The sequence below is a fragment of the Lathamus discolor genome, chromosome 1 (assembly GCF_037157495.1).
Source record: "Lathamus discolor isolate bLatDis1 chromosome 1, bLatDis1.hap1, whole genome shotgun sequence".
NCBI lineage: Eukaryota > Metazoa > Chordata > Aves > Psittaciformes > Psittacidae > Lathamus > Lathamus discolor.
In genome coordinates this window covers 112,775,334-112,801,734 of record NC_088884.1, presented here as the reverse complement: position 1 = coordinate 112,801,734, position 26,401 = coordinate 112,775,334, and the positions used below count along the sequence as shown (strand labels likewise).

The window sequence follows — 26,401 nt, the reverse complement described above, 5'->3', positions numbered from 1 at the left end:
TGAGTATGGCTTGTCCCACCAATTTTGTTTCTCTTTTGATATTTCACCTCATGTGACCTGCTCATGGTACGTTATGCCAGAGTTTTTACTGAGATACCTGCGCTTAGTACCTCAAGACAGTTTTCGATAACTTTTCCCTGAAAAGCCCTTAATCGCTGATGGTATTCAGTGCGCCTGTTACTGCCTTGCAGTATACAAGGTAACTTCTGTGAAGAGTGGGAAGTCTGGCACCAAAAAGTTAGGAAACAAAAAAATAAAATGTGTAATATCACAGAATCACAGAATCCCAAGGGTTGGAAGGGACCTCAAAAGATCATCTAGTCCAACCCCCCCACAAGAGCAGGGTAACCTACAGTACATCACACAGGAACTTGTCCAGGCGGGCCTTGAATATCTCCAGTGTAGGAGACTCCACAACCCCCCTGGGCAACCTGTTCCAGTGCTCTGTCACTCTTACAGTAAAGAAGTTCTTCCTGATGTTAACGTGGAACTTCCTATGTTCCAGTTTACACCCATTGCCCCTTGTCCTATCACTGGATATCACTGAAAAAAGCCTAGCTCCATCATCCTGACACCTACCCTTTACATATTTGTAAACATTGATGAGGTCCCCCCTCAGTCTCCTCTTTTGCAAGCTAAAGAGACCCAGCTCCCTCAGCCTCTCCTCATAAGGGAGATGTTCCACTCCCTTAATCATCTTTGTGGCTCTGCGCTGGACTCCTTCAAGCAATTCCCTGTCCTTCTTGAACAGAGGGGCCCAGAACTGGACGCAATATTCCAGATGCGGCCTCACCAAGGCTGAGTAGAGGGGGAGGAGAACCTCTCTTGACCTACTAACCACACCCTTTCTAATGCACCCTAAGATGCCATTTGCCTTCTTGGCCACAAGAGCACATTGCTGGCTCATGGTCATCCTCCTATCCACTAGGACCCCCAGGTCCCTTTCCCCTTCACTACTTTCCAGCAGGTCAACCCCCAACCTGTACTGGTACATGGGGTTGTTCTTCCCCAGATGCAAGACTCTACATTTGCCCTTGTTAAATTTCATCAAGTTTCTCCCCGCCCAACTCTCCAGCCTGTCCAGGTCTCGCTGAATGGCAGCACAGTCCTCTGGTGTGTCAGCCACTCCTCCCAGTTTTGTGTCATCAGCAAACTTGCTGAGGGTGCACTCAGTTCCCTCATCCAGGTCATTGATGAAAATATTAAACAGCACCGGTCCCAGCACCGACCCCTGAGGAACTCCACTAGTCACAGACCTCCAGCTAGATTCTGCGCCATTGACCACAACTCTCTGCTTTCTTCCTTTCAACCAGTTCTCGATCCACCTCACTACTTGATCGTCAAGCCCACACTTCTTTAGCTTATCTATGAGGATGCTGTGGGAGACAGTATCAAATGCCTTACTGAAATCAAGAAAAACTACATCTACCGCTCTACCATCATCCCTCCACCTAGTCACTTCCTCATAGAAGGCTATAAGGTTGGTCATACATGACTTCCCCCTCATAAAACCATGTTGGCTGTTCTTAATGACCCCCTCATCCTTGATATGCCTAGTGATGGAGTCAAGAATAAGTTGTTCCATCATCTTTCCAGGGATGGAGGTAAGGCTGACCGGTCTATAATTACCCGGGTCCTCCTTCTTGCCCTTCTTCTAGATTGGTGTGACCTTTGCCATGCGCCAATCCTCAGGCACCTCGCCCGTTTCCCACGACTTACCAAAGATGATGGAAAGTGGCCTAGCAATGACCTCCGCCAGCTCCCTCAGCACCCGTGGGTGCATTCCATCCGGACCCATCGATTTACAGCTGTCCAGTTTGCATAGCTGATCCGTAACCCAGTCCTCATCTACCAAAGCAAACTCCTCCTTTGTCCTGACTCCTTCTGGGGCTATAGAAATCCGGGGCCCTCGGGGAGAGTCTGCAGGAGTAATAGTTCTGTTCTATGTGTATATGTATTTGGGGATAGGCTTAATTGTTGTGTTATTAATTGAAAATTGATCATCCTTTTTCAATCTCTCATCATTCAGGAAAGGATCCAGCCTTGTTTCATACTGTACAGCAAAACCCTGCGAGACCCTGCGCAGAAATATTCATTTGCTTGTTTATGTTTTCACTGGTGTTTGTCACATTATCTGTGCGCCACAAAACTGTTAGCATATATTTTGTTACTCACTTGTTAGTGTTGGAATGTATTTTCATCCCACTTACTAATGGAGAAAAAGAATGAAAAGATAAAATTGCTTACGAATGTCACGTGTAAATCAGAGGCAGTCCTGAATGTGAAGCAGAAAGCCCTGACTCCTTGTCCCTGTGTTCATTCTTCCCACTTATGTTTCTTTATTCACAGAAATGATGCGTACTTTCTATTTTCTTCATGTGTGTTTGCAAGGCTTAGCAACACTTAAGTTAAATCAGTGACTGCAAAGCTGGGCACTCAATAAAGGGGAAATGAAAGATGTGAAGCCACATGAGAGATGTTTGACCTGCTTGCAGCAGAAAGCTCCGCTTTATCTTTGTGACTCCTCTATTAGTCGGAACAATATTTTATCCTCATTTTATCCATGAGGAATCAAGAAAGAGAGATCTGAAGGCCTGACTGGAAAGGTGACTCAGTGCTTTGGTTTACTGTTCTGGTTCATCATTTTAAATGACTACTTCAGATGTCGAGACAGGTTTTGCTTTGTTGGGGTTTTTTGGGTTTTTTTTTCAGAGTACCTAATATTTTGTATAATTTGTTAATATCAAAGTAACCATATTAGATATTAATTATCCAATGCAGCATTCTGATTACATTAGCATTGTAAGCCATCTCCGTCTACTGCTCTCATTATACAGATGAAAACACAAGAGAAGGCAGAGTGACTTTCCCAGCTGTTGTGTAATAACTTAGTTGCAGATAAAACATCAAAACTTGGGATATGCATTGTTTTCTACCCAAGGCTGGTTGTAAAGTGGATATAGCTATTTTAGCCTTTGATAGATAGGATTTTCTGTCTAGACTCAACCTGCAGTATTGCCAGCTTATTTAACGGAAAAAAGTAGCATGCATGTAGCAAAACCACATGTGTAATAGCATTTCTAAATATACATGTAGTATCCCAGTTACTAGGCAAACAGATATTTCTAGATGTGGACTTTCAGCTGTAGTCTGATAATCACAGACGTTTGCTTAGTCATCATTTTATATAAATTACAGTATACAGTTGTGCATTACCTGGGGACCTCCAGTTTAAAGTCTAGCTTTTGGATAATAAAGGCAGTCAAATCCTGAGTATGCATGTGAAATTGCTGGAGTAATTTCTGCTCAAATACATAAGAGCACTGAAGAAAGAATGCTGGTTTCCCAGTTGTTTGCAGCCAGTTCCATGCATTGACAGGAAAACAAGTAACTGTAGGTTCAGTCAGCAATGAAAATGCTGGACTTCTACTTTGTTGTCTTTTGTGTATGTCATTTTTATGTGTGCTGCTCTGAGCAGGCCTCATCCACCTGGGACCTCCATGCATAGATTTCGTCTCTTGCAATGTTACCACAGCACCAAACCTTTCTTTCCACAGTTGAAAAGAGCTCTGTTTTCTCCTGATGGAACACTAACTGTGAGATAGTGAAGTTGCTTTGGGTGGATTGCCCAAAGCCTGGTCTAGCTCAAATGTGAAACTCTTTGGGATGCTTGGTGGGAGAGACAGACTTGTTACTTGTCAGTACTTTGTAGGAAACCCCAGATTAGATTAATTTCTTAATGCAAATTCCATTAAATATGCTGTACTTAGCAGAGGTAAATAATCCATGGCAGGGGGGTTGGAACTAGATGATCTTAAGGTCCCTTCCAACCCTAAACATTCTATGATTCTATAATGCATGATCCTTGATGATATCTGTCTTCAGCTGGGACAGGAGGCACTGACAGGATAACTTGTTAATAACTATGCCGTGTTTGAGTTATCATTGCTCTCCACACTCCTGAACATAAATATTGTCACCAAGATCTTCCCTTGTGTTCTCTTTATTTATACAATGTACCTTTCTGTGCCCCCAACTGTTTCTGGGTCAGTGTTTAGGTGATGGGTGCTCTGCCAGGGAATCTAGCCAGTGTTGATTTTTGTTTCCCTGAAGAATTTGGGATCACTTGAATTCTTAGTAGCCTTAAAAATTTTATACTCATTTACTTTTAGGGAGAAAAATAGGCATGCTGGTTTTGGCTGGGACAGAGTTAATTTTCATGGTCTCAGACCATGATTTGATTTAAAATCTAAGAGGTCTAGCAATGGAGTTTTGAAGTAGATTTGGCAATAACATCATAATATGAATAATTAATATTACTAATAATAATGTATTAGTAATTTGAGTATCAAAGAAGCCAGTACCGCAAAGGCTGCTGTAATTTGTTTGCAATCTTATTTTTCTGAAAGGAAGTTCCTACTTTTTATTATTGATAAAATATTTTGATATTTCTGCAGTGAGAAACAAAAATATAACATTCAGATATTTTAAAGCTGAAATCTGCCTCCTTAAAGTGGAGAAATGAAAATCTTCATCCTGGATAAAGAAGTCACTCTGATGTGTACTCCAGGTGCAAAATTTTCAGGCTAGAAACTAGAATTTTATATTTAAAAACAAATACTTTATGAGGAAAAAAGAAAAATGGGTCCATTAAGCTTTGAAACTGAAGTACCTTATAATTAACACAAAGCTGTCATTTGTCTGCAGAAATGTTTGGTTGCTGATTCAGATTCAAACGTTGATCCTAACAAGATGTTTTCCTTAAGCTAATCCTTTCCAGTCTCACTTCTGTTGCAAGCAGTGATTACTGAAGTTTGCATATAGGCAGTTGACCACCCACATATGAAAAATAGCATCACTGATGCCACAATAAAGGCAGAAGAAAAAGCAGTGGTCTCTGCTTCTGAGAAGAACATTTGTGTCCAGGGTCTCAGGAGTCACAGTGTCACCGTTTTCTTGTCTACATATCTCTTGGACATGGTCTTCAAGCATTTAGTTAGCTTCTATACTCCTTTATATGCTTGTGGGTAATAAGGGATTTTTTTAACTCCTTTGGATAACTCCTCTAAGAAGCTGAAATGCCACAATGCAGACAGTAGAGATAGTTTCCAATATAATTACCTCCTTCTGGGAGGTCCAGTCATTTCTGGCTATCATTAAAAAGATAAAGTTACCCTAAGCTGTTATATAAATTAAAACCAGACCATTACAACATGATCTGTGATAAACAGCCAAGTTTTATTACATGTAAACAAAGGCAATAAGTTCAAAATGGTACTTTAAATATCTAGGCATTTTGAAACTGCTATGAAGATAAGGGAGTTGTGAATACCAAGATCTGAATTTTAAACTACAATCAATTTCATACGGTAATATTAGTCATCATTTAGTGTTTATTGGCTCCCTGCATAGTAAAAAAGCAACAGAGTATAATTTATGCTATCACAGGCCTGACAGTTAAAGCAAACTGGTCTTAGGCAGTCACATCATTACTTTGTTTTTCAGTTTTTGTACAATTAAATAAGGTAAGGTTTATACATACTTGATGCTGAGATAGTTCAGTCAGAGATACAGCAGAGTTTGGAAAGCACCTTTTTGCTTTCAGATCACATGCTTAAAAGCTGTCAATAACTTCAAACTTTATACAGATGCTTATAAATAGCTACAGTTTGTGGCTATGGTTCGTCGCTACTTGTAAGCTTAGGGGTGATAAGCAGTCATTATTATATGACCAATTGCCACCCAATGAGTCTTCATTATTGCCAAATATTACATGCTGTTAAAATCAAATTTACAACAGTAAGTACAATTCATTTTCACAGTACCTTGCAATCACTTCTGTGGTAAATGAAAACTCACAACAGATCATTAGGAAATATAGTTACTGCCTGAGTATAGCCTACTTGGAATATCAGCATTCAGTGATAGCCAGTTACTACTTTCATCAGAGAATAGTGTTTTACTAGCATACCACTGAATGTTGATCCAGAGTATTCAAATCCTGAAGTACACAATAATGTATATTGTGATTAGAAGAGGAAAGCAATCTCCCCTCTTTTTGATCATGAAGATAGTATCAGCGTACTTAAAAAATGCAAGTAAATGACATGTTATTAAAAAAGATGCCAAGATTTTTTCAGAAGCATGCAGTGCCAAGTACTTGCCATTATTTTTAGGAGATAAACAGTTTTGAAAGTTTAGGACTGACAGTTCACAGATAGATTTTTCTGAAATGTCCACATGTTTTTTTTTAAGAGCCTGTCTGTTCACCTTCCTTAAAATACTTGGGATTGTTCTTCAAAATGCTTAGGAATCACTGTTACACTTTACCATAGGTGGATTTGTGAGTACTCGGTCTTTTTGAACTACTCTTGGTTGGGTCATGCAGATACCGAAAACACACAGGTCTGTAGTAAACCTGAATGTTAACTGATCATCTGCATGAGAACTTTCAGGGCAGTACCTTTCAACTTGTCTTAGTAGATGTCTTTATTTCTTAATTCCTTCCTCTTATAAGAGAACTTTTATTTCTCTACCTCTGAAGTCCATAGCTTCTGCATGCATTTCTTGTTCTTCTCTTTGCCATTGTGAAACATGCTCTTGCAGTTTTCTGTTGCAGATGACTTTAGGGTAAAGAATTTGGAAGGAATGAAGAGACTGCATTCTTAATTCTCCATCTTACTGTATTTAGCAAAGTCTCTTAAAACCATAAGAAAAACATCCATCTCATCAGTTAAATAACTTATGGCTGTGTCTAGCCTTTCTGCTGAAGTGTACCTCAGCTTCCATGCAGCACATGTTCTTGTCTTTCCTATGTATGGAAACCTACATCATAGGTGGGAAGGAAGAGGGTTTTTCATGAATGCCTCAGATTAGCCCTGACACCAAGTTAAGGTGTAACTGAATAGTGCAGCTGAATCTAGAAGCTGATCTTAAATCCCCTGCTCTAGACATACTGTATTAACCAGATGAAATAATCTTATTATCAGAAATAATGTCAGACTAAAAGGTAAGATTGCTCCCAAACCTGACAGAGATCCTGTCAAAGGCTCTCTAATGCATTCAAGTCCTTGTGTGAGAATGCAGTTCATGCCTTAATGTACTTTACCATCTAAGTTTCTCAGTGTTGGAGAACATGCATGTATTATGTCACTCCAAAAAGGCAAGCTATTTTCCTGTCAAGATGTAATGAAGTAATGACATTTTCATGTGTTATTCATCATTACACTTTCTGCCAAATACACACACACCCCTTTCCCAATATTACATTTTATTTCAGTTTTCTCTATGGCACAGGGGGAATGTTAACTCATGAAGAATAAATAATTCAAGTTTGTTTACTGTGGTCAATAGAAAGTGGTGGGAGTTTAAGTGTGGTTTTTGGTTTTTAATATCAGATTAGAGGTATGATTGAAATTGTAAGCTTTATTTATTTTCTAATGGAAAACATGATAAATTCTAGAAGCTGTTTAAAAAATAGAAAAATGTACAGAATGGCATTTATGAATGGAACTTTTATGAAATTTAATCATATATTAAACACATTTTCATATAGTGTACCCTTCTATTATTCATCATTTTTATTTATTCATGAAACATTTACAATTTAAATAGCTGAAAGGAAAAAAATTTTGTGTGCCTGGAATGAGGTGAACAAGGACAATTTAGAGCCAGCTGAGGACTGGAAATGAAGGCCCTCATCTAGTAATGTTAGTGTCTTCTGTAAAAATGAAAGGCTAAATACAGTACAGGCTCCAAAGCAGTTTAATGCTAATGTGATAGTGGGCACTAAATGAAAACAAGCAGCACTTTTGTCAGAAGCCGCAAGCGTGGTGTTCCTTTGATATATTGAGATTTATATGATTGAAAAGACTTGGGCGCGTGCTCTTTGTTAAAAAATACTATGTGTGAATGACAGAAGTATTTTTAATTAACAAAACCATATAAACAGCAAAATACATCTGTCATCTGATGGTGATTAACTTTCATTTATATAGTATATCATATTTCTAAAATCCTTCATCACATAGTGATTTCCCTAAGGTTTTGCTATTAATATGTTTTTGAAATGTTTGCAATAGCATTCATGTAATTCAGTTATGACTGAAAAGCCTGTAACACTGGGCCAGGAGTGTGTGCTTGAGCACATGTATGAAAAACCTTCAGAAGGTGGCCAATGTAGTTAACAGTGTACTAGCAGACTGTCTACCTAAAACTTCTTCCCACTATAAGCTCAATCTAGATGAGAATTCAAAGAGAAGTTGGCTTAATCGGTTGTAACATGTTTACGCCTTTGGAGCTGACTTTAAAAAAAAAAAAAAAAAGTAAAATAGAGCCCTCAAATATGACCATTTGATCATCATTATTTCTCAAATGCCTGTGATTTGTTGAAGGGAATGGAAATAAGCAATCCACGTGATTTATGGTTTACTTCAAAGCAAGTTGATTAGGTCTTTAAGTAAATCAGCCTACGAAACATCTTGATGAGTATCTGAAAGATTTTAGCTATGTCCAGGAAGTAATTTCTAGCAGCTTAATCTTACTTCTGGTATCTAAAGATGATTTACATTTCAAATTTATCTGAATTTTTTAAATAGGATTTTTAAAAGATAGGGCTACATTACTAGAAAATGTAATAAAGATTGAATGAGAGAGTAGAATTAGGCTTGCTTAGAGAGGATATTAAATATAATCTAGAAAATACAATAAAAACGTAGAAGCTTCAAATATGCTTTTTTCTTCTTCCCTCCCCTGCCCCCCCCCCCCCCCCCCCCCCCCGCCGTATCAGCTACTACAGCATTTCACTGAATCTCCAGTTGCTGTGGACTCCTTTCCTGTAAAAATGCAAAGCTAATTCCCCAGTTAGTGTGTGCCAGAATAGCTCTGTTTAATCAATGAAGCCTTGTTGTTTCACACTATCAGAGGAAATTTTGCCGGTATTTTTAATAAAAAAAAGTAAGGTTTTCATACTTGTCTTTTTTTTTTTTTTTTTTTTTTTTTTTAATACTACAGTCTTATCATCAATACTTTCAAATTTGTTTCTCTCCCTTATCAATTCTGGTCCCTGTTCAAGATTAACCGTATTAGAGGAATGCATGAAACAGTGTGATGATTGAATTGGAGAAGAAATATTTTCTGTGGAAGCTTAAGGCAGATCCTACACCTGCCAGCTTGGAGTGAGAAGTATTTTCTGCTTTCAAGCTACATTCAGGACAGTTACATTTCAGTTTTCTTGTAGCACTCTTGCCAAGCTATTGTCAGTTGGCTTTCTACAAGAGTTTAAAACCAGCTCTGTTTCATTGGCAAACTTGCAGCCTGTATTTCATCACTGAAGCTTATAGAATTCATTAAAGTAGCAATCCATATTCCTGTATTTTAGCTTGCAAGTAGGTAGTGTATACCATAAATTTTGTACTCCTACGTGCTGGAAAGTATACTGTTCATTGTGTATGACATGTACAATAATCATTATTATTCATTTTGTACACAACTTCTTCTTTAAAACATGCTTAAGTAACATTGTAAAAAGGCAGAACTGTCCTTTGAAGCTGTGATAATTCATTCATTGGATTTAATGTTTCGGAGAGCTCTGTGAAAATCTAATCCTTTTTTTCGGAAACTAAGGGTTGAACATTAACCATCCTTAAGACATTATAAAAGTCAATTATGTTATTTTATTTCTTGGACCACAATTATGTCGCAGATGAGCGTTTTAAAACTTAAATTGCCAAAATGCCTACTCTCCCCAAAGAGTCTGTTTTGTTTAGTACATTGAGAGCAACAAAGTTTTCACACTCATCTAGCACCACCAAAGAACCTCCCAAAAATTGCCTGAAACAATCCAGTACTGGATAAATGATACTTAAAAATCTAAGTCTTTATGAAGACTTTAAGTAGGAGTCTTTGAAGGAGTATTTCTAAACTTAAATTCCTCCCTTTTTGTAAGTTTATGTTTCTTACTGGAAGGTCAGATTGGTTGACAGTTTCACATGAGGTTTAAGAAACTGTCATTTTGGAAATTACACTTAAGCATGTTGTTTTCTTTCTGGATAGTTCCATACTTAGTGTATTGTTAAAGTCTTGCGCACTGAATTTTAATGTCATAATAAGCATTTGACAAGTATTTAATTTTGTTGTAGTCCTAATTAGTCAATCCAGGTGCCTGTAAGTGCATTACATACTACAGGACCACATGGCATTGCAGTCCGTACCAGCTATGAATATAGTGAACATGGCTACATTCAAAAGAGTTGCCTGAGGAATGTAATTTGGTACAAGTGTGCAAGAGTGAGTGGGAGCTCGGGTGTGTGCTCAACTTACCACTTACTAATGCTTTAGCACTGAGTGGCCGTTGCCAACTCAGTGAGCAGCACTCAGAGCACTGAGTTTCCCAGATGCTGTAAGGCTAGTTCCATACTGGTAAACAGTGCTCCCTACAGAAGGGGATTTGTTGAGGCCAGCAGTAGGTACCAAGTGCCTGGGAGCCATACAGGGTACCACTGAAGGGAGCTTATTTTGAACTTTATCAAGTCTGATCCTATGGCATCAGCAGGTGGTGCACATTAGGTGTGATTCTGAAGCACGTGTTCTGTTTTACTTTCATCTGAAAGGTATGTAGTTTGTGCACTCCAGGGCAGTTGGTAATATGAAGCAAAGCATGATGAGTGGGGACAATCAGATGATTTGGTTTAAGGGTATACTCCTTATCGTAACTGAGTGTTAATGTTGATTCACTGTTAAGCCACAGCTCTTGCGGCAAGTGGCAGTCTTCCCTTCCCAGTAACTTCAGAGGCTTGGATTTATCCCGTGCCTCATTTTCCCTTTTGTCAACAGAAATGTTTAGGCAACTGCAAGGCAAAGCAGGAGAGGGAGTTGCCCAGAGTGGTGAATAGAAAAAGTAAGTTGCCAGGATGGGTATAAGTAACTGTATAGTAGAAATGTGTAGGACTGCGTCTTCTGGTAGCAGTGAGATTTTTTGTGGTTTTAAGATGTTTGTGCAGTTATAGCAGTAATCTGCAGAAAATGGAAGGTGGTGCATGGGTGGTATAAACTTCAGAGGAAGAAATGTAAAGCTGCACAGTGTGTTTCATATCTATACCAAACATGCAGTCAGTTACTGTTGAACACCTGGGATGCGGTAGCATGTTAAACTGTGGTATCTTGAGGAATCTTAGATTAGACACCAATAAAATGTATGTACAAAGAATACAGTGATAAACCCGTGACAGCATCAGCCTCTTAAGATTTTTTTTTTCTTGATATTCAAGAGGAAAGAAAAAATTAAATTATATAGATTTGGTCAAACAATGAGGGGCTTGATCATGTAAAAAGCAGGGTGTTTCATAATCCCTTGATCCTGTCCTGTTGTCCTCAAGCTTCTGACTTTTACTGTACTTGAATTACAAAGGTTCTGTAATTTTACAGGTTCTATAAAAAGATGAGGTTTAATTTGGTCTCAGAAATGGTTCAAGCAGGATTTGTTTTCACTTTCTATTCTGTGCCTTTAACTAGAAATGGAAGACATTGTGCTTGAGAAGCAAAAAGTACCACTAAGGTACTTTTTTTTTTTTTTTTTCCAGTTTACATAATTGTGTAGACATAGTTTTCTTGCTTGCTGGAAAAATGTCATTTGAATCTCATGTAAGCTTTAAAGGAATTTGGGCATTGTAGTTGATTTTGCCATTCTATGGGTAAATTATGCGAAAGCAGGCTTGCACTCATGACTAACTCGATTTCTTTCTGTCTGATGGGCAGAAATAAAAGTAGTTTATTCTATAGCTCATGTCTAGAATCTTAAGACAGTAGAGAGGAAGCTGAGGAGGTTTTAATATAGAGATGTCAGCTTTCTACTGAGGTTGTTGCTGAATGTTTTATTTAGCTTGGTTTCTAACTCACTGTTACCTCTGTCATTGCTCATTTTATGAAGCTGCACATATTTATGCAACGATTTTCTACTTCATTTACTTCTGTGTGCATCATTAGCATGAATGCTGTTAAAAAGGTCAACACAAAAATACAAAGTGCTTGTTCAACACTGATTAGAGATTTTTTGTTGTTGTTTGGGGTTTTTTGGGTGACTGTCACGTGTCAGAAAGGGATAAAAGAAATTAGCTGAAATAGGAAGACACTTTCTCCTACAACCTCATAGCTTAGATATGTTATACACCAAATAGAAACTGCTTCTCACACTTCCTTTAATTTCTGGATGAACACTCAAGTAAATGAGATGTATAAAAAATTGATTTTGAAACCAGTCTGCAAAAGTAGGAGATCAAGCCATTTGATTTATGGAATGTCAGAAGCCTTCCCTGAATACTCTGCTGACCTGTGGCAAAGGAAACAATAGTTTTAGAAACCCAAAGAAATATTGGTGAGACCCTAGAGAAGCTGTGGATGCCCAATCACTGGATTGTTCCAGGTCAGGTTGGACAGGGGCTTTGTATAGTCTGATCTAGTATAAGATGTCTCTGCCCATGTATTCACAGGAGATCAGAGAGAGGCCTAAACTAGGGAATAAGGCCACATCACTCTTCAGTACAAACAGCTTTTCGGGCATAATACTGTCTTTGTCAGGTTTGATAGTTAGGTATCTTTCTAGTCTACCTGGGTCAGGTCCATGCTGTGGAAAGGTACCCTGTTGGCTCTGTGTTCCCATTGTCACTGTAGGGAAGGTCAATGGAATTTCTTTACAGAGAAAGCCCCCTAGATCAAGCCTAAATTTATCCCATTTGTAGGAACGTTTTTAATTTTGACCACTCAGACCTCATTGAGCTTAATAAGAAGAACAATGAAGAGATGAGGATTGAATTTATACAGATACATCAAGTATTTGTTTTCACACACAACTTAGCAATTAGCAACAGAAGGTACATAAACAATGAAAATGTTCTTATTACATGCTAGTTAAAAGGCATTTGAGAATCAAAGTGCAGCAGCTCTGCTGGCTGATACAGTGATAGGATAATTTCTTTAATTGAAACAGGTGTGCCACAACACAGCAGCAATTTAGCTACTTCGTAATCTCGCTCTAAAGTTTACAGGCAGGCTTTTATAATTTTCATTTCCATTAGTGGAACGTCTCTGAAAAGCAACATGTCTTACTTGAAAACATTTTCCATTATCTACAAGTAGTTCTAAAGTGCTTTCTGTTGTCTTTCCCGCGATGAATCCATTTTGGCTTGCTTCAGGGGATTTGCTTTACAGAATTACAGCAACCAAGAGCTAGAGATGCATTTTGAGATACGTTTACTGGATGCATGTCAGGTGTGCTGACTGGGAAAATCAATGCCTTTTGAATGGGTGAGGGGCAGTTCATTACACTAAGGCCACTGATTAGTGCTGAATTAAATGTTCTCATTCTGTTTCCAAATGTTAAACTGCAGGGGTTGTTCGAAGTGCTAGTGAAACTTTTTCCAGAGTTCCTTATATAATTTTAAGTGATCAGGGCAAGCAACAGGAAGAGAAGAAAGGTTGAATCTTTGAGAAAAGATTGCAAAGGGGCCAAGAGGCTAAAGGTCTTCTGTTTCTGGAGTCTCTTTTGAACTAGTATGTATGCTTGCCATTCTCATCCTACATACTGCCCAAATGGAAAAGACTCTTCTTAAGTTTAGAAGGAAGGTCTTGCAAATCTCTAAGCAAAGAAAGGAGTCTGGGATTCTTATGTTCCTCATGATTTGTTTTTTTGTCATTGTGTCACCCTTGACTATACCCATAGTTTCATCCTACAGGGTAGAAGGAATGTGAGCAAAAGGGAGAGTAGAACAGATATGTCAGAGGGAAAACAGACATTTTTCAAACCTTATCAGGTTTAAGAAACATGGACTTCAGACTCTCTAAATGAAGAGGGTGTAGAATCATAGAGTGGTTTGGGTTGGAAAAGAACTTAAGATCATCTAGTTCCAACCCCCCTGCCATGGGCAGGAATACATCACCCTAGACAATGCAGCCCATGTTTCTGTGGGATGAGAATTCATGGGAGAATGTTATGCATTCACCTGGGGTGACATTTGATTTGGACAGTGAACCTAGAGTCTTAAAAATAAAGTCTGATCAGATAAGTGTGACTGACTTCTAAAGTCTTGCATTTCCCTACCCTAGCTGTCCATGCCTGGAGAAAAATACTGCTTTTATGAGTAAGTATTAGTATGGGAAGATACTCATGGTGATCCTGGAGAGTATAGTCTGCTATTCATAATAGAATTAAAGATGCAGTGGATGTCATTCCGTATTGCTTATGTTGCCCCAATTTTTCATCAATGTATTACAAGAAAGTGAGCAAGAACTTCCATTCTGTGCCTTTTCATTTCTCCTTTGGGATATTCAGCAACTGTCCTTATTTTAACAAATGTTAACAATGGACAGTAGCTCACTACATGCTGACAGAGTTCATACACTTCTTTGTCATATGTCTTTCCTTTAAAGACTGCCATTTAAAAAAACCCCAAAACCAAACCAAACAACAAATTAAAAAGCCCAGACAACAAAACACCTGCACAGTTTCCTCTTCCCCAAATGAGGACATCTGTGGCAGGAAGAAATAAAAGATGGATTTCCTCTCTAGCAATTGATCCTCTCTTTTCCCAACATGGTGTTTCAGAACAATTTGAAAAGTTTTTTTCACACAGGTATCAAAAGCTAATGTGATTAAGGCAAAGATTGTAAACAGACTTGGATTATTTGTCAGGGTTGACTTTGACAAGCTTGTTGTGTAGTTACAGGAATTCCTGGGTAACTGGTTGAACAGCAGGTATGACATTGTTGGGTTCAGCACACTAACTGGAGAAGGCTGTGGATGACCCTGAGAAATATACAGTATCCATCTTTCAGTTAGAGTTTGGGTTAAATGTTGGTGTTCAGGTGTCACTATTTTTTTGTCAAAGCATCCTAAGGCAATGGGAATGTAGAGCCAATTTTTAAACCTTAGCCTAACTGAAATCAGCCTTATTTAAGTTAAAGTATGTTTATGCTCATTTGCTGGAAACAGCCGTAATAAAATGCAGGTATCTAGAAGTAAAGCACATAATCTACAAACATTAAGCCTTTAAAAGGCAGGGAGTAAATTTGCCTTAGTGCAGAGGGCTTGCTTTTCTGAATTGAGCAGTTTTGTTATTGAAGATGAGTGTTACCAAGTACTTCTAGCTCAATTCTAAACACACAGGATTGCAAGATTCATAAACCAAGGTTCCTGTTTAAGTGTAGCTCACCAGTTCCCAGTCTTTAGTTTCCTTTGCCTTCCTGATGTGTTTAGTGCATTACAGAGTTCTTGAGTTCTTTTTTTCACTTTCTAATATATTTATGTTTTTCTTTTCCCTTCAATACTGTATCTTTCATTTTTTTCCATAAAAAGATGTTCTTTTGTCTTGTGTATGCAAGTTCTTGATTCCTGCTTTGTCATATTAGCATGCAAAGATGTTTTTGTCTCATCTGATTCTCATAAGATTCATCAGGTCTTTTCAAAGAAGGCTTCAGATGATATGTTTCATGAGATGTGTTTTTTGGTGGCAGGCGTGTATACACCAGTAACTAGAGAATATACTTGCTTGTCAAAATATTCTTTCAGGTTATGGATGACCGCATAAATTCTCTTACTGTTTCTAACTAATAATACTTTTTATTTCTACCTTTGAGTCAGTTTCTAAGTAGGAGTCATTGAAGCATAGCTTAATGTTGTCAGGATATGATAGTTTCTATTACATTAACTTTCAAGGGAACAAAATTCATCTCAACCTACATTGTACTCCAAGTGCCATAACTGAAAAAAAAAAAAAAACAAAACAGTGAGAGATTAAAATAATGAAGAGGGAAAACTCTAGTTGAAAAGTTAAGCATTGTTACTGTATATTCAATATTGGGTAGTGTTGCATTAAAGCTAGACTTCAGCGTTTGTTGTTCAGGTAAAAATGGTACTGTTTTGAAGGCAGAGTCTTGGCTGGGCTTTAATATTCAAGTAAGCTGCATTCAAACATCTATATCCTAGTAAAATTTCTGAAGTCAAAACATTGTGTAGCAGGAAAAAGATAAAGACACATGCAGTAGATTTTAGATAGAGGACTCCATAACTATTCTTAGGGTAAACTTTAAATTTAAAGTCAGGCAGGCATTTCAAAATAGTCGTATTTCACAATTTAATACAGTTTTGGTGATGTAAGATGTAGGTCTTGCATTCCTGCTTACTATCGAAGTTAAAAATCAAGAAGGCATATCAATGACAGAAAAAAATATAAGCGTATAATTCAAAACAAATCCACATTAGGTTTCCCACAGGTAATTTGATAGCACTAGCTGCTTTCTTTAAACTGATAAACGTTGCACCAAACTGCAGCACGAAATACCTTGCTCGTATGAGTCTCTCCTCAACAGTGTGACTCTTCCCTCTGTATATAGATAGAAAAGACAAACTGAATAAGGCAGCCATATTAAATTAAAGTTTTATAAGATGCATGTTGCAGAACCTTTCTTCCATCAAGGGTGGTGTTAGATATATTTCACTCCCTTTCCTTATACAAATAAAGCTTTTTCTCATATATAAAAATCAATATAGTTAAAAAGAAATGCAGTCAAACCTTCAATAAACATCTTAAAACCCCTTTGTCATTCACACTTGGCTAAGATCAAAGCTCTGGACTTAGGTGCAGATATAACATATGGAAATAGAATTACTTCATCATCCTTTAACATTTCAGTGCAACTTTCTCACTTTAATCTTTAGAATTTCTTGAGTACTCAAGCCTTGTGCTGTCCATTTGCACAGGCATAAACTTTATACCTTATATATATTTTTATTATGATTATTATATAGAGTCATCTCTTTAAGCATATTTCTGGAAAAAAGCTTAATCCTCCATGCCCACAGGGAACTCTTCAGCTGTGCCTGAATGATTGAGTCCAGCAGTTCTTTTGTGCTCTGGGATACGGAAATACCTTTTGGGTGCTTCCAGTCTGCACAGGGATGAGGTGCAGTTGTGCACCATTCTTTACCAGAGCTCTCCTTCTACAGGGAGAAGAAGCTTAGACTTGTCCAAGTGGGTGCTGTGGAAGACATCTCCAGATCTTCTGCATGATCAGGACATCAAGATTCTGTGAAGCTATAAAAAAATGTTACCGTTTAATTTACCCCTGCTTTTTTACCCCTCCTTCCAATTCTACTTAGCCATGTCATTACCTAAATCCATCCTAGTAGAAGGAAATGTGGCTGAACATGAACTTAAAATGAGACCTTTAACTTAGAGACTGAATGTGAATTTTTTGTGCTTATCTGAGGTAAACTCAAGTGAGATTACTTTATTCTTCCTACACACTGTGTCAAGGAACTTGTACCATGTATATAATATGGAGTTCCTCAAAAGTATTTTGAAAAGGTAAGAAAGTTTGCAAAAGTGCAGAAAGAATTGTAGTTCTACAAACCCTCTCTTGTAGTGGGCAAAGTAGTCCAGTTTGCAAACTGTAACGAAGGCAAGACAAAGAGTCATTTCACAAGAGTCTGAAGACCTTAAGAGACAGAATTCTGAGAGCAGATACTTCTTTCAGCTTGCAGAAATAGATAAAATTACATTCCGTGGCTGGAAGTTGAAACTAAGCATGTTCAAAATGAATTCTGAAGTCTTCTTCATGGATTGAGCATCCTCTTTAAATCCACAATGCTTTTAGTAAATAGGGGTGAAAGTAGAAGGTGCTTGGTGATGCCATTTTCTATGATACGAAATGTTGTGGTCAGACTGAAAAAGCTTCTGAACTTACAGCTCCGTTAATATAATTTCTTCTTTTGAAACCGTGCAGCAAGCTCCGTAGCTTTTTGTTTCAATTTTTTTTGTGTGTGAGAGTTATGGAAAATTAAATGAGATTCCAAAAATGACATTTCAGCAAGTACGTTTCTCATCGTAGTGTCATAAAGCATAAATTTGCTCTGGGTTAAATGAGAAATACACTACTATTTTTCTTTATGATTAAACTCCAGCATTTAGAATCATATATAGAATCATAGAATAGTTAGGGTTGGAAAGGACCCTCAGCAGAAATGGGTATTTTTGAGAATGTTTTTACCATAGAGAATGTAGCAGTCACCTTTCGAAACACATTTTCACAAATATTACCCTGATCTAATATATCGGTCAGGGTCATGTATCGGTTATCTTGAAATATCATCACCCACTACCATACTGAGCATGTCCCTGTATTATTTCCTGACAGAAAACTTTTTTAAAGAATTCAAAAGTCTTCACAAATCTTTAAAATGGCAGCTGTCCTCCAAGCGCCAAGCACTTTATAGGCATATAATGAACTCAAGAGACCAAACTGTCGTACCCCTATTCTACAAATTTCAGTCAGCCTTCAGCTGGGTATTTTATTAGAAATATCTCCTGAGTAAAAAATGAATGAATGAATTTAGAAATAATTTCTTCTAAAAAGAAGGGGAGTCCATAACAAGAGCTGTAATCCTGGACTCAGAACCCAGGTTCAGTTTCTCCTTTTGTACAAGGACTTGCATGGATCCTTGACAAGTTTAGTTTTTTGTTGGGTTTTTTTTTTTGTTTGTTTGGTTGGTTGGTTGGTTGTTTTTTTTTTTAATTCTCTTTAGCTACATCTGCACTATGTTTCCAGGGGTGCATCCCACCATCAAGATCCATTGTGTGCCCAAGAAACATTTAAACTCTATGTATATTTGCATTTTCTATAACTCTTGTTATTCACAAAGAAGCTGCTTAAATACTCATCTGTGAAGAAGCTGTGGTGCACTGCAGACAAGTGTCAGTCAGGTTGCCTGACCCATCAGAAACCTGAGAGACATGGTGAAGTTCAGTGGAGGTAAAGTGCAGCAGCTGTAGCTATTCCTGAGTATCTTACTGTTGCTTTACAGGGCTGTGATTGTGAACTGCTTCAGGGTGTTAAGTTAGCATGGCATTTTAATGTATATTGTGTTGATCAGCAAATCACAGGTTTTTGTGGTTTCTCAGAATCACAAAATGATTGAGGTTGGAAGGGACATCTGAAGGCGATCTTGTACAACTGCTCTGCTCAAGCAGGGCCACCTAGAGCCAGGACCACGTCCAGGTATCTTTTGAGTATTTCTAGCAAGGGAAGTTCCACAATCTGCCTGGGCAGCCTATGCCAGTTCTCACAGTTAAAAATGTGTTGCTGATGCTCAGAGGGACCCTCTTGTGTTTTAGATTGTGCCTATTGTTTCTGTTTCATACTGTCACCCTGGTAACACTGTGGAAGAGTATTAGTCTTCTTACTAGCATCTTAGAGATGCAGAACTACAAAAAGGTTGTTCTGGATTTTTGTCAGGTCTTTAAGTATTTTGTTAGAATAAGGACAGTCAAGAAAGATCACTAACAACTATCCTAATACCATGCTGCCAAAATATCCTAAACATATCAATCTGTTTCTAATGAAGTCAGATCATGTCCAGTGTTCAAATATATATTCTTTACTACTGCCATTATAAGTGAACGGTTGCATTTTTAATAGTATCACCTATTTGTCAAGATACTAAGAGAGAGCAGAATGTGTGAATGTGCTCTACTTTCTGCACTGCAGTTTCATTATTTGTTCTGAAATACTAGTTGAATACTAATAGAATGCTAGTTGAATACTATTCTAATAATAAAATATTCTGGGCTCTTTTACCAGCACTTCTGTGTATGATCTGTCTGCCTTTGTCTAGAAATAAGCAGACGGTTGTCATTTCAAGGCAATGAGGTGTCCTTCAGGGTTTTTTGGGGGGGGAAGCTAGTATGTCTTCTGATATTTATAATGGATTCAGAATTTAATTTTTTTATATATACTTTCTTGTCTCTAGAAAATACAGAGGGTATTCTTGTGATATATGAACAAGAAGTAGAAGAGTGGGCTCTGTATTTAAAATCCCTTTTTGGACACATAGTGAACGAAGAAGGAATCTTACTGTACATTATAGAGACTTCGTCTTTCAAGCAGCAGGAGCTATTCTCTTTACCTTCTAATAAATATAAATTCCTTATCCTATCATGTGGACTTCTTAACTGCCTGAATCAAAAAAGAAGTTACTTTCTGGAGCGAATTCTAAGACCTCCAGATAATGTGGTGATTCTACTTTGTGGGGTGGAGAATTCAGAGATACTTTATGAGACACTGACCTTAGATAGAGGCAGCAAAGAGATTTCCACTGATGAGGAACCTGTCTGTTGTTACTGGAATTATTCAACCAGGTAATCTAAAAATAAATCACTATGTGTCTAAAAATAAAAATCACTTTGTATGATTATTAGAAGAGTTTTCATAGCTGTATTAATAATTTTCAAGTGAAAAATGTGACTTTCTGGAGAAATTATCTCTCTTCAGCTTGGTCCAGCAGTTTGAGTTTGGTGATGCATTTGTCATTGAAGTGTGATAAAACTGTTGTAGTCTTAATCAGGCTCCATTTTCACAGGGAAGCAGCTTTGGAAAGTCTAAAAGCTGCCACTGGCACATGTGAACCTTCCATCTCTACTTCATGGTAAGACTGAATCATAGAATCATAGAATAGTTAGGGTTGGAAGGACCTTAAGATCATCTAGTTCCAACACCCCTGCCATGGGCAGGGACTGAAAAGCTGACGTACACTTGTTTCTCTGTTTCCTGAGTTTACGAATCTCAGAAACTGTACAAAACTATTCTTTTATGTTTCATCTCTTTTGAAATGGCTTAATTGGAACAGTGTATATATCTCCTGAGATAAATTTGACCATGAAAAATAACTACTGAGTAAGACCCAGGCTTTCATGGCTGGCATCATTTGCTGTGTGACACAAAAAGCTGTAAGGGCAGAAGTTCCCTTCCGTTTTTACCAACCCAAGTAATAAGTCTGTACTGGAACGACTACAACTGTCCAGTTTGTATGTGCTTGCACGTCCGTGGAAACTACAAAGAAACGTTATTGTAAAACTTAAGCACTTCGTTGAATGTAAGAAAAACTCCTCTCTTGAGAGTGCGAGGTACTGAAGTAGCAAGGTCTCTGCACATCTTTAGTTTAACCCAAAGTTTAACTTTGCTAGGCTGCACACATGAAGCCAAGAAATAGCTTTAGAAAGAGAGATACGTGGGCCACCTTGAAAAGGTGATGTAAGTTGTGCACTGGTGTCAGGTTAGATGGTTGTGTGTTTTGCTTTCAAGGCATTTTTATTACTGTTTTTTTTTGAGTCTCTAGGTCTCTTACCTCCTCTTAGCTCTTGCTGTTATGTCATTATTTTGTCTACTAAACAGAGCATTGTGCTTCTGTCTTTGTTGCACTTTTCTTGCAAGGTGCTTGTTTTACTGGCAGAAAAACTTGTGCTTGAGAGATATCCTGCAGTTCAGGAGTTTTAATCAGAAATTAACCTGGTTTTGGATGCAGATGAACAACCAAGTATACTCTTTTTAATACAGGGGTAGAGAGACCCCAGATGAGTCAGGGTGACCTAGCTGGATGCCCCTGCTGTCTTGTGGTTGAGCAACCTTAAGGATGCGATGAGGCTTTCAAAGCAGCCGAGAACATGCCTGCCTGCAGTCTGGCTGTATCAGATCAGTATGTTCAAAACTAAGTTTTACACTCCTTCCCAACAATCTCCTTTTCTAACATTTCTTGCTGTTCAGTATTTACTAACCTTTTCCTCATATCTTTTCTGAGCATGTCTCAGACTTTAAGTTTCGGGGCTAATTACAGTTGCCTAGTTTGGTTTCAGGAGGTAATGTTTGCAGTTTCTGACTGTGTCCATATGTAGCTTCAGACTGAAGTTTCTTGGCAGCCTTTTAGTGGAATGAAAACAGTGGGTCTATACTAAGTGTGTGTGTATGTGTGTGTGTTTGTATAGGAAGGAGCTGAGCCCAGAGGCTCATGCACAGGAAATTGCAAACTTTTCTGCAAAGAGAGTTTCCTAAAAGACAGATGATGGTTCTTTGCTTAGGTCTGTGCATTCACAAAAATATCTATTGCACATACCCTTGGGATTTTACTTACCTTGTAACATCAGGTGACAAATAGGTGCTCAAATGATCTTGTCTTTGACAATGGTCAATAGCAACTTCAGGGAAATGTGCAAAGCTGAATTAATGAATAGTTGTTGAGGGCCTCAGTCCCAGTGTGTACATCTTTACCAGGAATGCATAGACTGTGGCTGCAATCAGACAAGTTCAGTTACATAAACTACATCTAGGACTGGGAGTAGTGTTGCTGCATGGTGCTTCGGGGTGTAAGCCTTCGTCTGTACGCATAGCTGAGAACTGTTCTGGCCCAGTTTCTTCTGTGCTGATGTGCCCTGGCCTTCAGGCAAGCCGTTCAGTGCTTGCTAGGAGAGCTCTGCACTCATTGCTATGTGTTGCACAATGGAAGTACTCCAGGTGTGAGATTTGCTGTCACCTGGGTGTTGTTTTAAGCTCTGAGGAATGAAGGTGTGCGTGTCTTACCAGTATTTACCTTTGCTTACATGGTGACTGCTTGCAGTGTCTGTATTTGATACTCTTGTAGAATCCTGTGAAGTTCTTTATGTTTGTGATATCTATGGCAGGGACTTTGACAGATTATGCATCTGGGAAAAAGATTTTTCCTTTTTATTTAAAATGGCTTGCTAATGGACTATTAACTATACTTGGATTATTTTTCCTGTGGAGCAATTTTTTTATGCCTTTCTTCAGGCCTATGCGCTCACAAGATTTCCCATTTATCTTCATATGGATCATCATCTTCTCTTGCTTTTAATTGTTTTCAGTGATTATCTCTTGTCCCTTGCATTTCTGCTTTCGGAGATAGATATTTGCAGCTGGAGGTAGTTACTTCAAATGATCTGAATCCTCCTGTAGTTATTTGTGCTTCAGTACTGATGCAAAAAAAGAACACATCTTACCTAATACAAATAGTTTTCCATGACCCTGTTTCTACAGTGTGCTGACACTTTTATGAGACTTTCTGATGGGATGTCTCAGTACAGCTCAGGAGTCATAAGTATCCATTAGACTTCTTGCTGTTTTATCAGGTTTCATAGTTTACAGCTCAACAGAACAACTCTTGTCATTTCCACTTACAGTCTTTTCTCTAAGTGGTATCCTTTTTGGTTTGGTTGGTTTTTGTTTGTTTGTTTGTTTTTGTTTTTTGGTGGTTGGTTTTGTTTTTTTCTTTTTGGAGGGGGGGGTTGTTTGGGTTTTTTTTTCCCCAAAATACAAAGGGAATCTACTTCTATAAAATTCAATAGTTGAGAACTGCTCAAGAAACCTGTATGTTTCCATTCATTATCTGCTATTCTACCAAAAACCTAGAAGAGGTACTTAAAGTAACATAAACTAGAAAACTGTATCCACAGTCTTCGTCAGCCCAGGAAAGATTCTTGGAATGAGTATGTAACTCTTACCTGAGACAGCAGTGTGCCATTAATTTCTGATTGTTACCTAAAAAGCATTTAGTGTACCTGCACAGTTTTAATCACCAAAGAGAGAAATCACCAAGGAAAGAAAACTGCTTTTGCAACTACTAGTAAGATACAGATGTGGACTAATGAGATACTAGCATTCAGTGTTTGTCTCCTATGAGCAAATGTAGGACAAACAGGCTGTGAGTTTAAAATAGGGCTTAACATACGTAAGTCTTCAGCCTCCTTCAAATATGGGCTGATTTCCATTGTGCAGGTCACTGGACTCAAAGGTTGCTGGCCCTGTGGGTGTGTTTTTCAGGTGGTGAGGCCATCAGATTATTGAGGAGCACCTCAAATGCCAGTTAAGTTTTTTTGTGAAAGCCAAAATAGTCTATATGAATCTATTGTAAGCAGAAAAGCAGAAGACGCGTTTTGTTAGCTGAAGTGTGCCACAGTGTAGTCCTCACTTCCATTTTGCTATGTCAGTAAGTCCTCTGCGGGGACTTCTGCTAAGATTACTGGATTAATAAATCTGAGATGTTGTGTTTCTCAGTATCCACATAGAATGATTGCTGGGATACCAGTGCCATGATGTGGATTTGTAACAGGGATGACTGTCAACAAAAAACTGTTGTTAGTGTCACTAACTTGTTTCATCTGACACATGATCTGGCTTCAAACCAGAAGAGAAACTGAAGTGGCAGCCTGGAGGTGGCAACCATAGATAGTATGTTGAGACTGTCATTCCCTGCTGCTTAAACTGTTTGAATTCTTTATTCTTTCTTCTCTTATTTCTGCAAAATGCAGAGATGACTTTATTCATTATGTAATCAGGTTTTTTAACAACTCATGTTTCGATGTGTCTAGCTGGCAGTGACCTGTACCCTTGGATGCATCATGTATGTGATGTTTTCTTCTCTTATTTTTGACATTAATTGGATGAAAACTGCTTTAGAAAAAAACTGGAAAAATGAATGCACAGACGTCTTAAAGTGAATGTTTTCTAACAGCGCTTAGGACAAGCTCATAAAAAGTTTTATTAATAATGAAAGTCAAATGACTAGAACAGAAATATTACTGCAACAGCATGTACTAATTTAAATTAATGTACTGTGATCTTACTGTTTATTTAGCTTACAATTATTTTTTTTTTTTAAAGGAATGGATTTATCATCATTAGTCTGTTCTCTCAAGGTTGCAAATGGACACCATCCAAATTTATGTCTTGTTCATGGCACAACAGTCATCAGTCAGTATTTAGCTGCAGTTGTGAGGCAATTTCTAAAGCTTACAAATAGTTTAAGATTTCCAGCAGGTCTTTTGAAGATAGAACTGTAAAATGGCTTTGTGAATCTGTAGTCTTGCATGTCCTTCATATACTGTATTATTGTCTTTCATCAGGTTTTGCACTGTGGTTACTTGTCACAGTTACTCTTAAGTTATTATTGGAAGGTGGCTGGAGAAGTTCTCTGGAAATGCATTCTTTGTACATTTTTTTGGCACACAAATGTTGTCGTTAGCAAAATTGCTATTTGTAATTTCACCACAATGTATTTCTGAGTTAGTGCAAGCTTTCTGGAAGTAGAATAAGACAAGGGTCATGTTGTTTTCCAGACCAAAATATATTTTAACACCTATCCCTGACAAAATGAAGTGTAGCACCAATTTAAGTTCACATTGAAAAACAAAAACAAAAACAAAACAAAGCACACAAAAAAAACCCAACATAAAATTGAGATAGCAAAAGAACAATTTTTTTATGTTTTGTAAAGCATCACGTTTTGCTTTTGGTGGGGTATCTATCTCTGTCCTTACTTAAATGGCTATCAGGACAGTACTTGGTCCAGAAAATGTTACTTCAGTTACAAAGTGTTCAAGAGTCAGAGTTACAGGTACAAAGTAGCCTGTTAAACTTCAGTTAGGACCCTTCTTCATACATTGGTTCCCTTCAATTATGTAAGTGCATTCTTACCCCGTTCCCAAGAACATGTCCTCATTAGTACACAGGATAAATAGTGCAATAGTGCTCAGTTAATTAGCAGTTATTTGATACTTTGTTTTGTGTTTGAGTTTGCGGTTGCTTTATTTATGTATTGAATGCCATTCAAATCCTGTTGAGAAAACAGAATTATTAATTTCCTAATGCGCTTTCCTGTAGAACTCCTTTCTGTATTGCGTGCTGTTCATTCAAACAGTATTTTATTTTATCATCATTTTATGTACTAGTATTTAGCAAGGTTAGGGTGAAGCATTTCTTCTGATACCACTTTAAAAAATTACTTTTCCTAACACTTACTCCTATATTTTTTATGCCAACTTGCTTTAATTTCAGATACGTTTGTGGCTGCTTAAATGTCTGCAGGTCAGCTGTAGGGTCTTTCACAGAAAATGCAATACAGAACTAATGAGCACTTCTGAAAAGCACGTTTCAAAAGCCCTCTAGCTTTTAGTCTCAAAACTTCAGGATGGCAACCTGAAATTACCTAAATTCTTTAGAGCAGAAATCAGCTAATATCACTGTGCTTTATCTCACTGGAATCCTCATTGACTGGACTCCTGTTGTTATCAGAGTAACTGAATCAGAATACAGTAAGCATCACCACAGGTCAGTGCCAGGGTAGGTCTACCTTGTGCACTGCCCACAGTACAGAGCAGTTCAAAAGAAAGGTGAAAGAAATAGTCAATTATATGGTACAGAGAAAGACTGGGTTTGAGTGTTTGGTTTTATGCAACCTTACTAAAGCCATTGTAAAGCAATCACTTTGCCAGGTGATTCTTCTCATCCTAGCCTTAGTGTCTTCACCTAGTGACTCTATCTTTTCAGTCTTGGTCCCTTGTAGTAAGATTGGTTATTCACTTCTGGAGCACCCAGCAATATACATAAACAGGATCCCACAAATATTGTACAACAACATGTTTGTTGAGTTAGCTGAATCTCACAATACGGAGCTCAAGCAGGCTTTTTATGTCAATATCACCTCATATGTGGAAAAAACAGGTGCTAATTTGATCCAGTATGATGAAAAGTGACATAGGCAGGTATTGCATAATATGGCAAAATGTCT

The 26,401-nt window shown here is 37.9% G+C and overlaps 1 protein-coding gene across 1 annotated transcript in view; it reads left to right on the top strand.

Moving 5' to 3' along the window:
* Positions 1 to 10,657: 10,657 nt before the first annotated feature.
* Positions 10,658 to 26,401, top strand: part of BANK1 (B cell scaffold protein with ankyrin repeats 1) — a 136,403-nt gene continuing 120,659 nt past the window's right edge. The window contains 3 exon segments of the mRNA XM_065691256.1: positions 10,658 to 10,694; positions 19,799 to 20,156; positions 20,158 to 20,186. Of these exon segments, the coding sequence (XP_065547328.1) occupies positions 10,658 to 10,694; positions 19,799 to 20,156; positions 20,158 to 20,186 (424 nt within the window).